This window comes from Ceratotherium simum, chromosome 24 (assembly GCF_057802395.1).
Source record: "Ceratotherium simum simum isolate JZ-2026a chromosome 24, ASM5780239v1, whole genome shotgun sequence".
NCBI lineage: Eukaryota > Metazoa > Chordata > Mammalia > Perissodactyla > Rhinocerotidae > Ceratotherium > Ceratotherium simum.
Genome location: NC_141923.1, coordinates 2,846,837 through 2,860,150, shown reverse-complemented (window position 1 = coordinate 2,860,150; position 13,314 = coordinate 2,846,837). Strand labels below are relative to the sequence as shown.

At 39.1% G+C, this 13,314-nt stretch overlaps 1 protein-coding gene across 7 annotated transcripts in view; it reads left to right on the top strand.

Moving 5' to 3' along the window:
* The window catches only part of TDRD9 (tudor domain containing 9), a 122,768-nt gene that overhangs the window by 66,215 nt on the left and 43,239 nt on the right, over positions 1-13,314 (top strand). For 6 of the 7 annotated variants that reach the window (XM_087447847.1, XM_087447848.1, XM_087447845.1 and 3 more), the window contains 7 exons: positions 808-973; positions 1,079-1,142; positions 1,219-1,282; positions 1,564-1,608; positions 2,582-2,635; positions 11,386-11,502; positions 12,865-12,972. In XM_087447847.1, the coding sequence (XP_087303973.1) occupies positions 808-973; positions 1,079-1,142; positions 1,219-1,282; positions 1,564-1,608; positions 2,582-2,635; positions 11,386-11,502; positions 12,865-12,972 (618 nt within the window). The remainder of the gene's footprint in view (positions 1-807; positions 974-1,078; positions 1,143-1,218; positions 1,283-1,563; positions 1,609-2,581; positions 2,636-11,385; positions 11,503-12,864; positions 12,973-13,314) is intronic. The other variant, XM_087447850.1, reaches the window with a different exon arrangement.

Here is a 13,314-nt window from a genome sequence, read left to right as displayed (position 1 = left end):
TGCAGCCTGTGCCTGGCACACGATACATCCTGGTCTACATACTGTTTGCTGGGGCTGTGGACCTTCTGCTTCTGCCCTCGAGGTTGGGGTGCCTCTGGTGTTTTACCTTTATTTTGATACCTGCATGGGTTTCCACGAAATACACTTTGTCAGATTAAGAAAGTTTTTTTTCCATATGCAGTTTAATACATTTTTTGTGAGTGACTATCATGATTTGGCAGTTGGATCTTTGGTTTAGTATTGTGCATGCCATGTTTGTTAAATTGTGAGTTAAATAGACTTTTGTGAGAGTATCTTTGAGTGTTACCTCCCAGTATCATCCTTTTTTTGTTTTTGTGAGGAAGATCGGCCCTGAGCTAACATCTGCCAATCTTCCTCTTTTTTTTTTTTTTTTTTGCTGAGGAAGACTGGCCCTGGGCTAACATCCATGCCCATCTTCCTCCACTTTATATGGGATGCCGCCACAGCATCGCTTGTCAAGTGGTGTGTCGGTGCGTGCCCAGGATCCAAACCGGTGAACCCCGGGCCACCACAGCGGAGCGCACGCACTTAACTGCTTGCGCCACTGTGCCGGCCCCCCCAGTATCATCCTTTTTGAAAAATAACAGAATGTGTTCTAAAGTTCCAAAAAGCAAATTAAAAAAATTTTTTGGTAGCATCAATCTTTCATAAGTCAACTTAGATGTCTTTTAGAAACTTATTCACCAAAATTTGGTTTTCATTTCCTCTTTTAGACTCCCTGCCTTAAGGGAAAAAAGAGCGTGAATAAGTCAGTGCTTGCCAATAGTGCTAATTTATTTTCTATAGGTTGGAGCACTTGCAGTTAGTGGGCAGAGAGAAGATGAAAACCCCCATGATGGTGAATTGACCTTCTTAGGAAGAGTCTTAGCCCAGCTTCCTGTTAATCAGCAGCTTGGTAAACTCATTGTCCTCGGGCATGTGTTTGGATGTCTAGATGAATGTCTTATCATAGGTAAGTGTGAGAACAAAGAAAGGGTAGTGGAAGCGTTGGGTAGTGGAAGCGTTGGGTAATGCCACTCTAACAATCTCATATTCTCTTCGTTTTTTCTATTGTTAGCTGCAGCTCTTTCTTTGAAGAATTTTTTTGCAATGCCTTTTAGGCAGCATCTTGATGGATATAGGTATTTAACATTCATATTTTTAAAAGTCACTTTGTTTTAATGGTATTGAATGACACTCTTTGTTATCTGTTTATAGGAACAAAGTGAATTTCTCTGGCAACAGTAAGAGTGACTGTATTGCACTTATTGAGGCATTTAAAGTAAGTTTTCTCTGTGCTAGCTACAAAAGCAGCTACTGTAGATTGTTGGTACATTTTCGTACCGTACACCTTTCCCTGTGGAAAATATTGTTAGGGTAATCGGTGTCCAACAGGAAATAAACTGTGTTGGAATAAGTAGATGGGGGTGGGAGTCCAGTTTTATGAAGTCGATTGAAAAACTTAAATTTATAAATTTTCTGTGGCAAAATGTGTTGAAATTGGACTTAAAAAATTCAGGTAGCCAGTAAAGTATTTTGACACACTGGATCATTTGTTTTTAGACGTGGCAGGCTTGCAGACAGAGAGGAGAGCTACGGCATCCAAAGGTTGGTTAGCTATTGCTTTTTGTTTCTTTGTAGACACTGCTAGCGATCCGAGAAGATTCCCGAGGCTTCTCTAGCTCACCCTGATCACTGCATGTGGAGCATGACAACGCTGAGCCTGAGTTGAGGTCCCTGTAGACAGTTTTCAGGGGGCTGTCCTCAGAGACCGGCAGGCTTTAACAGTGAATGGGCTAGTCCTTTGCAAGCGGCTTATGTGCCTGCCTTTTGCTGTAGTCACTTCCCAGAGGCCGCTCTCGGGGCCTGTGGTGGAGGCCTGCTGCTGGTTGTACAGCCTCATGGAGCGGTGATCCTTCTGTAGTGTCGGGAGCCTCTTCAGCTGGGGGTGCTTAATACCTGTGAGTGTGCGCCTGGAGGTGTTGCTTCAAAACGAAGAACCCTGAAGCCTCCTTTTGCTGTTTTCACTAAGTTTTAAAGATTTTATTTATTTTATTTTTCCCCCCAAAGCCCCAGTGGATAGTTGTATGTCGTAGCTGCACATCCTTCTAGTTGCTGTATGCGGGACTCGGCCTCAGGATGAACGGAGAAGTGGTGCCTCGATGCGCACCCGGGATCCGAACGCGGGCCACCAGCATCGCAGCGCGCGCACTTAACCACCAAGCCACAGGGCCGGCCCCTTCACTAAGTTTTAGATAATGGGCTTAAAAGAACTCAATCTGTTAGCCTTCATTTTCTTTTTGGTCAGGTTTTGTTCTTCTCCTTCTGAACTGATTGGCTTCAAAAGACTGTTGATAGGTCTGCCTGTATGTTTAAATTTGCCATGCCTAGATGCATTCTTAAAAGAACTACATGAGTTACTGGTTAAAGCTACCTTTTAAAGAGTCAGCCGTGTTATTTTTCTTTTTGGTATATATTCTTTTTGGTATATATATTTGGATGAGATATATATATTATAGTAGCTGAATTAGCTCTGATTTGTTACATTAATATTGAATATTATACTTTTATGTATTTAAAGGATGAACTTGACTGGGGATGGTTAAATTACATTCAAATCAAGAGAATTAGAGAGGTAAGTTGTAAATTCTTTGGATGCAAATAAAGATGGCTTATCAAATGTTTATCAAACACCAGCAATACACAGGGTAGTAATGAGTGTTCCAAGAAGTACATCCTCTGCTTCCAGCTTCAGTAGAATTTATATATATAATATCTTTATAATACAGTTATTATATCTATATAGTAATTTATAAATATTTATATTTATAGATACAGTTATAGTTTTCATATAATATAATACATATATAATTTATATTATATGTAATTATATGTTTGGTATAATATATAATTACAGTTTTAAGTAATATTCTTTTTTTAAATTGAGGTAACATTGATTTATAACATTGTATAAATTTCATCATTATATTTCACCTTCTCTATAGACTACATCGTATTCACCACTGAAAGTCTAGCTGCTATTTGTCACCATACATATGTGCCCCTTTACCCCTTTTGCCCTCCCCCCCGCCACTTCCCCTCTGGTAACCGCCGATCTCTTTTCTGTATCTATATGTGTATGTGTTTATCTATCTTCCACATATGAGTGAAATCATATGGTATTTGTCTTGCTCTGTCTAACTTATCTCGCTTAGCATAATACCCTCAAGGACCATCCATGTTGTCGCAAATGGCAAGATTTCATTTTTTTTTATGGCCGAGTAGAATTGCATTGTGTGTATATATATACCACATCTTCTTTATCCATTCATCTGTTGATGGGCATTTAGGTTGTTTCCAAGTCTTGGCTATTGTGAATAATGCTGCAGTGAACATAGGGGTTCATATATCTTTTTGAATTAGTAATTTCGTGTTCTTTGGATAAATACTCAGAAGTGGAATTGCTAGATCATATGGTAGTACTATTTTTAATTTTTTGAGGCACCTTTGTACTGTTTTCTGTAGTGGCTGCACCAGTTTGCATTTCCACCAGCAGTGTATGAGGGTTCCCTTTTCTCCACATCCTCTCCAACATTCCTTATTTCTTGTCTTGTTAATTGTAGCCATTCTGTTGGGTGTGAGGTGATATCTCATTGTGGTTTTGATTTGCATTTCCCTAATAAGTAGTGATGTTGAACATCTTTTCATGTGCCTGTTGACCATCTGTATATCTTCTTTGGAAATGTCTGTTCAGCTCCTCTGCCCAGTTTTTGAGTTGTTTGTTTTTTTGTTGTTGAGTTGTATGAGTTCTTTATATATTTTGGATTTTTGTCCCTTATTGGATATATGGTTTGCAAATATCTTCTCCCATTTCGTTAGTTGTCTTTTCATTTTGTTGGTTTCCTTTGCTGTGTGGAAGCTTTTTAGTTTGATGTAGTTCCATTTATTTATTTTTTCTTTTGTTTCCCTTGCCTGAGGAGGCATATTCAAAAAGATACTGCTAATGCCAATGTCAAAAAGCATGCTTCCTGTGTTTTCTTTTAGAAGTTTTATGGTTTCAGGTCTTAACATTCAAATCTTCAACTCATTTTGCGTTAATTTTTGTGTATGGTGTGAGGTAGTGGTCTACTTTCATTCTTTCGCATGTGGCTGTCCAGCTTTCCCAACACCATTTATTGAAGAGACTTTCCTTTCTCCATTGTATGTAATTGGCTCCCTTGTTGAAAATTAGCTGTCCATAAATGTGTGGGTTTATTTCTGGGCTCTCAGTTCTGTTCCATTGATCTGTGTGGTCTGTTTTTCTGCCAGTACCATGCTGTTTTGATTACTACAGCTTTGTAGTATATTTTGAAATCAAGGTGTGTGATACCTCCAGCTTTATTCTTTTTCCTCAGGATTGCTTTGGCTCTTCGGGGTCTTTTGTTGTTCCATATAAATTTTAGGATTCTTTGTTCTATTTCCATGGAAAATGTTGTTGGGATTTTGATTGGGATTGCATTGAATCTGTGGATTGTTTTAGGTAATGTGGACATTTTAACTATATTAATTCTTCCAATACATGAGCACGGAATATCTTCCCATTTCTTTATGTCTTCTTCAGTTTCTTTCAACGGTGTCTTTCAGTTTTCAGTGTACAGGTCTTTTCACCTCCTTGGTTAAGTTTGTTTCTAAGTATTTTATTCTTTTTGTTTTGATTGTAAATGGGATTTTATTTATTTTTTTTTTTTAAGATTTTATTTATTCATTTTTTTTCCCCCCAAAGCCCCAGTAGATAGTTGTATGTCATAGGTTCACATCCTTCTAGTTGCTGTACGTGGGACTCGGCCTCGCGTTGGACGGAGAAGTGGTGCCTTGGGGCGTGCCCGGGATCCGAACCCGGGCCGCCAGCATCAGAGCGCGCACACTTAACCGCTAAGCCACGGAGCCGGCCCAATGGGATTTTATTTTTCATTTCACTTTCTACTAGATTGTTGTTAGTGTATGGAAACACAACTGATTTTTGTGTGTTGATTTTATACCCTGCAACTTTGCTGTATTCGTTAATGTCTGATAGATTTTGGTGGATTCTTTAGGGTTTTCTATATATAAAATCATGTCATCTGCAAATAGTGACAGTTTTACTTCTTCCTTTCCAGTTTGGCTGCCTTTTATTTCTTTTTCTTGCCTGGTTTATCTGGCTAGGGCTTCCAGTACTATGGTGAATAAGAGTGGTGAGAGTAGGCATCCTTTTCTTGTTGCTGTTCTTAGAGGAATAGCTTTCAGTTTTTTACCATTGAATATGTTAGCTGTGGGTTTATCTTATATGGCCTTTATTATGTTGAGGTATTTTCCTTCTTTACCCATTTCATTGAGAGTTTTAATCATAAATGGATGCTGAATCTTATCAGATGCTTTCTCTGCATCCATTAAAATGATCTTGTGATTTTTATTCTTTGTTTTGTTAATATGGTGCATTATGTTGATTGATTTGTGGATGTTGAACCATCCTTGCATCCCTGGAATAAATCCCACTCGATCGTGGTGTATGTTCCTTTTAATATATTGTTGTATTTGATTTGCTCTTATTTTGTTGAGGATTTTTGCATCTGTGTTCATCAGTGATATTGACCTGTACTTTTTTGAGTGTCTATCATCCTTGTTTGGTTTTGGTATCAGGGTGATGTTGGCTTCGTACAATGAGTTAGGAAGTGTCCCCTCCTCTTCAGTTTTTTGGAATAGTTTGAGAAGGATAGGTGTTAAATCTTCTTTGACTGTTTTGTAGAATTCACCGGAGAAGCCATCTGGTCCTGGACTTTTGTTTTTTGGGAGGTTTTTGATTACTGTTTCAATCTCCTTACTAGTGGCTGGTCTCTTCTGATTCTCTATTTCTTCTTGATTCAGTTTTGGAAGGTTGTATGATTCTAGGAATTTTATCTATATCTTGTAGGTTATCCAGTTTGTTGGCATATAGCTTTTCATAGTATTCTCTTAGAATCCTTTGTATTTTGGTGGTATTTGTAATTTCTCCTCTTTCATTTCTTTTTTTTTTTTATAATTTTATTTATTTATTTATTTTCCCCCCAAAGCCCCAGTAGATAGTTGTATGTCATAGCTGCACATCCTTCTAGTTGCTGTATATCGGACACGGCCTCAGCATGGCTGGAGAAGCGGTGCGTCGATGCTCGCCTGGGATCCGAACCCGGGCTGCCAGCAGCAGAGCGCGCGCACTTAACCGCTAAGCCACGGGGCCGACCCACCTCTTTCATTTCTGATTTTATTTATTTGAGCCATCTCTCTTTTTTTCTTAGTGAGTCTGGCTTAGGGTTTGTCAATTTTGCTTATCTTTTCAAAGAACCAGCTCTTAGTTTCATTAATCTCTTCTACTGTGTTTTTAGTCTCTAACTCATTTATTTCCGCTCTGATTTTTATTATTTCCTTCCTCCTACTGATTTTGGACTTCATTTATTCTTCTCTTTCTAGTTCCTTTAGGTGTATTTTTAGATTATTTGAGATTTTTCTTGTTTCTTGAGGTAGGCTTGTATTGCTATAAACTTCCCTCTTAGTATGGCTTTTGCTGCATCCCGTAGATTTTGGTATGTTCTGTTTTCGTTTTCATTTGTCTCCAGGTATTTTTAAATTTCTCCTTTGATTTCTTTATTGATCCAATAGTTGTTCACTAGCATGTTGTTTAATCTCCACATGTTTGTGACTTTTCCAGCTTTCTTCTTGTAGTTGATTTCTCGTTTCATGCCATTATGGTCAGAAAAGATGCCTGATGTGATTTCAGTCTTCTTAAATTTATTGAGATTTGTTTTGTTTCTCAAAATATGGTCTATCTTTAAGAATGTTCCACGTGCACTTGAGAAAGAATGTGTATTCTGCTGCTTCTGGATGGAGTGCTCTATATATATCTATTAAGTTCATCTGGTTTGATGTTTCATTTAAGGCCAGTGTTTCCTTGTTGACTTTCTGTCTGGATGATCTATCCATTGATATGAGTTTTGTATTAAAGTCCCCTACTATTACTGTGTTGCTGTCAATTTCTTCTTTAGGTCTGTTAATGATTGCTTTATATACTTTAGTCCTATGTTAGGTGCACATATATTAGTAAATGTTATGTCTTCTTGATGGATTGTCCCCTTTATCATTATATAGTGTCCATCTTTGTCTCTTGTTATCTTTTCTGTCTTGAAGTCTATTTTGTCTGATATAAGTATGGCTACATGCGCTGTCTTTTGGTTGCCCTTTGCTTGGTGTATCATCTTCCGTCCCTTCAATTTGAGCCTATGTTTGTCTTTGGAACTGAGATGTGTTTCCTGGAGGCAGCATATTGTTGGATCTTGTGATTTAATCCATCCAGCCACTCTGTCTTTTTTTTTCAAATGGCACGTGCAGGAAGGACTTTCTTTTTTCTGCAGGGGAAGATTTGCCCTAAGGTAACATCTGTTGCCAGTGTTCCTCCTTTTTTTTCCTTTCTTCACCCCCCCACCCCTCTAGCCCCAGTACATAGTTGTGTGTAGTTGTAAGTTCTTCTGGTTGTTCTCTGTGAGCTGTCACCACAGCATGGCCACTCACTGACAAGTGGTGTGGTTCCATGCCCAGGAACTGAACCTGGGCCACTGAAGCGGAGCGTGCCAAACTTTAACCGCTAGGCTGGCTATACTCTGTGTCTTTTTTTTTGGTGAGGAAGATTGGCCCCTGAGCTAACATCTGTTGCCAATTTTCCTCTTTTTGCTGAGGAAGATTAGCCTTGAGCTAACAGCTGTGCCCATCTTCCTCTATTTTGTATATGGGACGCCGCCACAGCAGGGCTTGATGAGCGGTGCGTAGGTCTGTGCCCAGGATCCGAACCTGCGAATGCCGGGCCGCCGAAGTGGAGCATGCGAACTTAACCAGAATGCCACCAGGCCGGCCCCTGTACTTTTTGTATCTTTTTTTTTTCTTTAATTGATGTTTTAATAGTTTATAACATTGTGAAATTTTTGGTTGTACATTTTTGTTTGTCCATCACCGTCTACATGTCTCCCTTCACCCCTTGTGCCCACCCCCTACCCCCATTGCCCCTGGTAACCACCATACAGTTTTCTCTGTCCATGGGTTGGTTTATATTCCACATATGAGTGAGATCATGAGTTTGTCTTTCTCTTTCTGGCTTATTTCACTTAACATAATACCCTCCAGGCCCATCCATGTTGTTGCAAATGGGACGATTTTGTCTTTTTTTAATGGCTGAGTGGTATTCCATTGTATATATATACCACATCTTCTTGAACCAGTCATCAGTTGAGGGACACTTAGGTTGCTTCCACTTCTTGGCTGTAGTGAATAATGCTGCAATGAACATAGGGGTGCATAAGCCTCTTTGGATTGTTGATTTCAGGTTCGTTGGTTAGATTCCCAGTAGTGGGATAGCTGGATCATAGGGTATTTCTATTTTTAATTCTTTGAGGAATCTCCATACCGTTTTCCATAGAGGCTGCACCAGTTTGCATTCCCACCAGCTGTGTATGAGGGTTCCTGTTTCTCCACATCCTCTCCAACATTTGTTGTTTTTTGTCTTGGTGATTATAGCCATTCTAACGGACATGAGATGATATCTTAGTGTTGTTTTGGTTTGCATTTCCCTGATGATTAGTGATGTTGAACATCTTTTCATGTGCCTATTGGCCATCTGTATATCTTCTTTGGAGAAGTGTCTGTTCATTTCCTCTGCCCATTTTTTGACTGGGTTGTTTGTTTTTTTGTTGTTCAGTTGTGTGAGTTCTTTGTATATTATGGAGATTAACCCCTTGTCAGATATATGTGTTTTGCAAATATTTTCTCCCAGCTGGTGGGTTATACTTTGTATCTTTTGATTGGTGAATTCGGTCTTTTTATATTTAGGATGATTATTGATATATGAGGGCTTAATACTGCCATTTTATCTTTTGTTTTCTTGTTGCTTCATATTTCCATTGTTCCTTTTTCCTTGTGTTTCTGTGTGCCATTTCAGTTTGGTGGTTTTCTGTGATATGTTTCTCAGTTTCCTCTTTTTTTATGTTTTGTGACTCTGCTCTGAGTTTCTGTTTTGTGGTTGCCATGTGGTTTGTATAAAATGTCTCATAGGTGAGATAGTCTTTTTTTCCACCGATAGCCTCTTATCTCCATTTGCCTATGCGGGTTCCGTCCTTCTCCTCTCCCCTTCTATGTTTTGTTGTCACCAGTTATCCCTTTTTGTATTCTGGGTTCATTACCAAATTGAAGTGGCTATATTTATTTTTAATACTTCCTTTCCCTTTAACCTTTATGTTATATTTAAGTGTATACTATCCTATTCTGACACACATTTGCAATTTTCTGTTTCTTTCTATCTGTTTATCACCTTGCTCAAAGCTTTGTATACCTTTGCCTTTTTGTTTCAGGTAGGAGAGCTCCTTTCAACATATCTTGTAAGGCAGGTCTATATTTATATATTTATAATTTCAAAAGTGATCACATCATCTTTCTCATTCTGAATATTGTGTACTTGTGTCCTCTTTTTGGTTCTTGATGAGATTTGTGTTCAGGGGGCCCCAAGACCACCCTCGGGTTCAGTGATTTGCTGGGTCTCACAGAACTCAGAAAAGCTGATATACTCATGGTTATGGTTTATACAGCTAAAGCATACAGATTACAGTCAACAGAGGGAAAAGGCACATGGGAGAAGTGCAGAAGAGACCAGGTGCATGCTTTCACCTTGTCTTCTCCCAGTGGAGTCTCGCGGGTGCAAAGAATTCTCCCAGCAGCGATATGTGACAGCAGGCATGAAGTATTGCCAAGCAGGAGGCTCACCTAAGCTTTGGTGTCAGGGTTTTATTGAGGGTTGGTTACATAGGCAGGGCTGCATGGGTGGCAGACCTTAGTCACTTAGTTTTAGCCCCTCCAGAGGTCACATTGATATTGCATGGCTCACGGCCCCCACCATACGTAAATCACATTGCCACCCGAAACTGTTTGTCATGACCAAGGCCTCAGGTAAACAAAGACACTCTTATGAGGCAGAATATTCCAGGGGCTTAGAGGTGACCTCCCAAGAGCCAAACTTTTCTTTGGAATGTACAGGATATGGACAATCCAGGCCAGGTGAATTAATCCTTTACTGCATGATATGCAAGGTGCTTAATCTGTTTTATTTTATTTTCAGAGAACTTACTCTTGGTTTGATTTGTTAGTTTTACTGTGTAGGTGTTTTTAGGGTATGGGGAAAGGTGGAGGATTTTAATTGATTGATTTTTGCTTTTTCCTATTAATTTTGTTTTTCTTTGGCTCTTGGTTTACTTTTTTAGTCTTCCTGAGATGAGAATTTAATTCATTAATATTTTAAATCTTTCTAATTAAAGGCATTTAAAGCTGTGAATTTTCTTATGCACGCAGTTTGGGCCACAGCCCGTTGATTTTTGACATGTAGGGGATCTCATTGTTATCCCTGTCTGTAACTTTTTTTAATGTTGGTTTCCTCCTTGACTCAAGAGTTTTTGTGAAGAGTATTTGAGTTTTCAGGTAGAAAGAAATACTTTTGGATATCTTGTTTTGTTGTTAATTTCAGATTTTATTGTATTTTGGTCAGAGAAAGTGACTTACATAATTTTAAATTGATTTTTGATTAGAGAAGTTAATCTGGACCACAGTCTTATAAAAGATTTCAGTTATATGGAAGTACATAGGCTAACATGCTCATGGGCTGAGCCCTTCTTTCCATGTCCCCAGGCTTTTCTGTCTTCCTTACAGGGCATGGCTTTTAAGGTTTTCTGTCCTTGCAATTCTTTTTACTTGTTTTTTTCCAGTTATGTTCACACTTGTGGTTTGTATGATTTTTTAGTGAGATAATTTTGTGGTAAGTTAATGTATGATCAGTTCATAGGTATTTGGAGTGTGTATTCTCGTATGTGTGTACATGTTGAAGTTTGATGTTTTGTGTGAAATGATTTTTATTGTAACTGGTTGTTTTTTTTGTTCAGAGCAACTATTTAGCCTAAGGTCACTTGGCTTATTTTTAATCACAAAAGCAGTACACGTTCATGGCAGAGGTTTTGGAAGTGTTTAAAGGACTTAAAGCAAAGGATGTGGTTATGGTCACCTCTTCTCATACCCATAGGTGATTGTAGTTATGTGTTTGCAGTGGTTTTGGATTTGTGTGTGTGTGTGTGTTTATAAATTGGGATCATGAAGCATATACAGTTTTGTATCCTCGTGTTTTCTGTTAGTATTGTATTGAGCATCCTTTCCATTCCTTATTAATTAATCTTTAATAAGATGACTCTTAATAGCTGCAGTGTTTCATACCATAGACATATTAATACTTTCCCATTGTGCACTTATTTTCTAGTGTTTTCTCTATTCTAAATAACATTTGTACTTTGAGACATTGTATTTTGATGTTTTTCTTAGGTGGCTGAATTGTATGAAGAATTGAAGAATAGAATCTCACAATTCAACATGTATGTTGATTCTCGGCGGCCTGTCATGGACCAAGAGTATATACACAAGCAGCGATTCGTCCTTCAGGTGTGTGGGAGTTTCCTGGACATCTTTTCCTGGTTTTGCTGCTTATTAGGTCTTGTGGTTGAGAAAGTGATTCTTCCTTTCTGATAGAAAGTGTGCCTCATAGGAGATGTTAAGTCCCCAGTGTTCATACTGCATTTGGGAACCAGGAAGAACTTGAGTGTTGCATGGTTTAGGTTTTCCGTGTCATTGAGTTGATCCAGACCTGTTTCTGTTCTCCGCAGGAGTGTTTCTGTAGAGCACCAACTGTTATTACTGCTTCAGGAGAGATTCTTTTGTTTTAGCTTTTAAGAAAGTCAAAATGCTCTTAATATTATTTAGTGTATGTAGCTATTCCTTTACGCTGAAAATATTATTTTAAATTTGGAGTTATTTAAACATGATCAGATTAGCTTGTTGGATGGAACCTTACAGAAATTGTGTAGAGGGAAATGTACCCTAGAAAGGTGGTGAATGCTTCTAGCACAGGGGTTCAGAGGATGAGTACATTTGTGTGTCAGCATGTTGGCCGATGCACACAGAATTGGGTTCTAGGTAGATGCCTGTAAACTGGGTGATCCTGGAAAATGGAGTGTTTTTCTGAGTGTCAAGTTGCTTTAAGTGTGGGGGACAATCTTCCATGGGTGTATGTTTCAAATGGTATATTTTTATTGAAGAGGAGACTCTTTACAGAGTGCTTTTTAGAAGTGAATGTTGGATGCGAGCCTGCTGCTCTAGATCTAAGTGTCCAAATTGGAATTTTATCTAAACGTCTGGGAAAGTGCCTGACACGTAGAACTAAGTATGTTGGGAGAAGTTAGAAAAAGTTGGCCAACCTCCAGGGCTGTGTATGTATAATCATCTGTATCCTTGTTCAACTCACCACTGTCTCCTAAACTTCATTTTGAGAAGTGCTCAAGCTCCTTTGAAGAAAGACCTTGTATAAAGTGTTTCTATTATGGTGAAATAACCAGAATTGTGACTTTCTGCTTGATTGCTAAAAGGTGTAGTTTTTTTAATATAAGCTTTTCTTTTTTTTTTTTTTGGTGAGGAAGATCAGCCCTAAGCTAGCATCCATGCCAATCCTCCTCTTTTTTTGCTGAGGAAGACTGGCCATGGGCTAAGATCTGTGCCCATCTTCCTCCACTTTATATGGGACGCCGCCACAGCATGGCCTGACGAGCGGTGCACCGGTGCCCGCCTGGGATCCGAACCCGGGCTGCCAGCAGTGGAGCGCGCGCACTCAACTGCTATACCACGGGGTGACCCCCGAAGCTTTTCTTTTACATTATAGATGTCATATCATTCTAGGATGAGATTAGAATATTGGTGAGACAAACTGATAAAGTAATGCTGTTACTTCATGAAAATAAGTTTCTCTTCCAGGTTGTATTGGCAGGTGCTTTTTATCCAAATTACTTTACTTTTGGGCCACCTGATGAGGAGATGGCGGTGAGGGAGCTGGCTGGCAAAGACCCAAAGACAACCGTTGTGGTAGGTGGAGAGGAGGAGCAGCCCTCCCTGGGGAGAGAGGAGCCCCGGGTTTTCAAATGGAGCTTCAGTTCAGTGTGGCTAACAGAGCATTTTGTTTCTCCCATTGTTTCTGTTTTTATAAGTACCGAGTGGATTTTTTCCCCTGAAGCTAATATTGTCGCTTGTTTGCCCTTTTCTTGTGCATCTTCTTGCTCCTCAGTCTTGTTTCCTTTCACAGACCCATCCTTAAAAGAAAACTGAGAAGTTATGTGTTCATGGCTAATGCTGACTGATCATGGGCCATTTTGAAGGATTTAAGGCACTTCTCCATAAGTTTAAGAACATTTAGTTAATTAACAATTT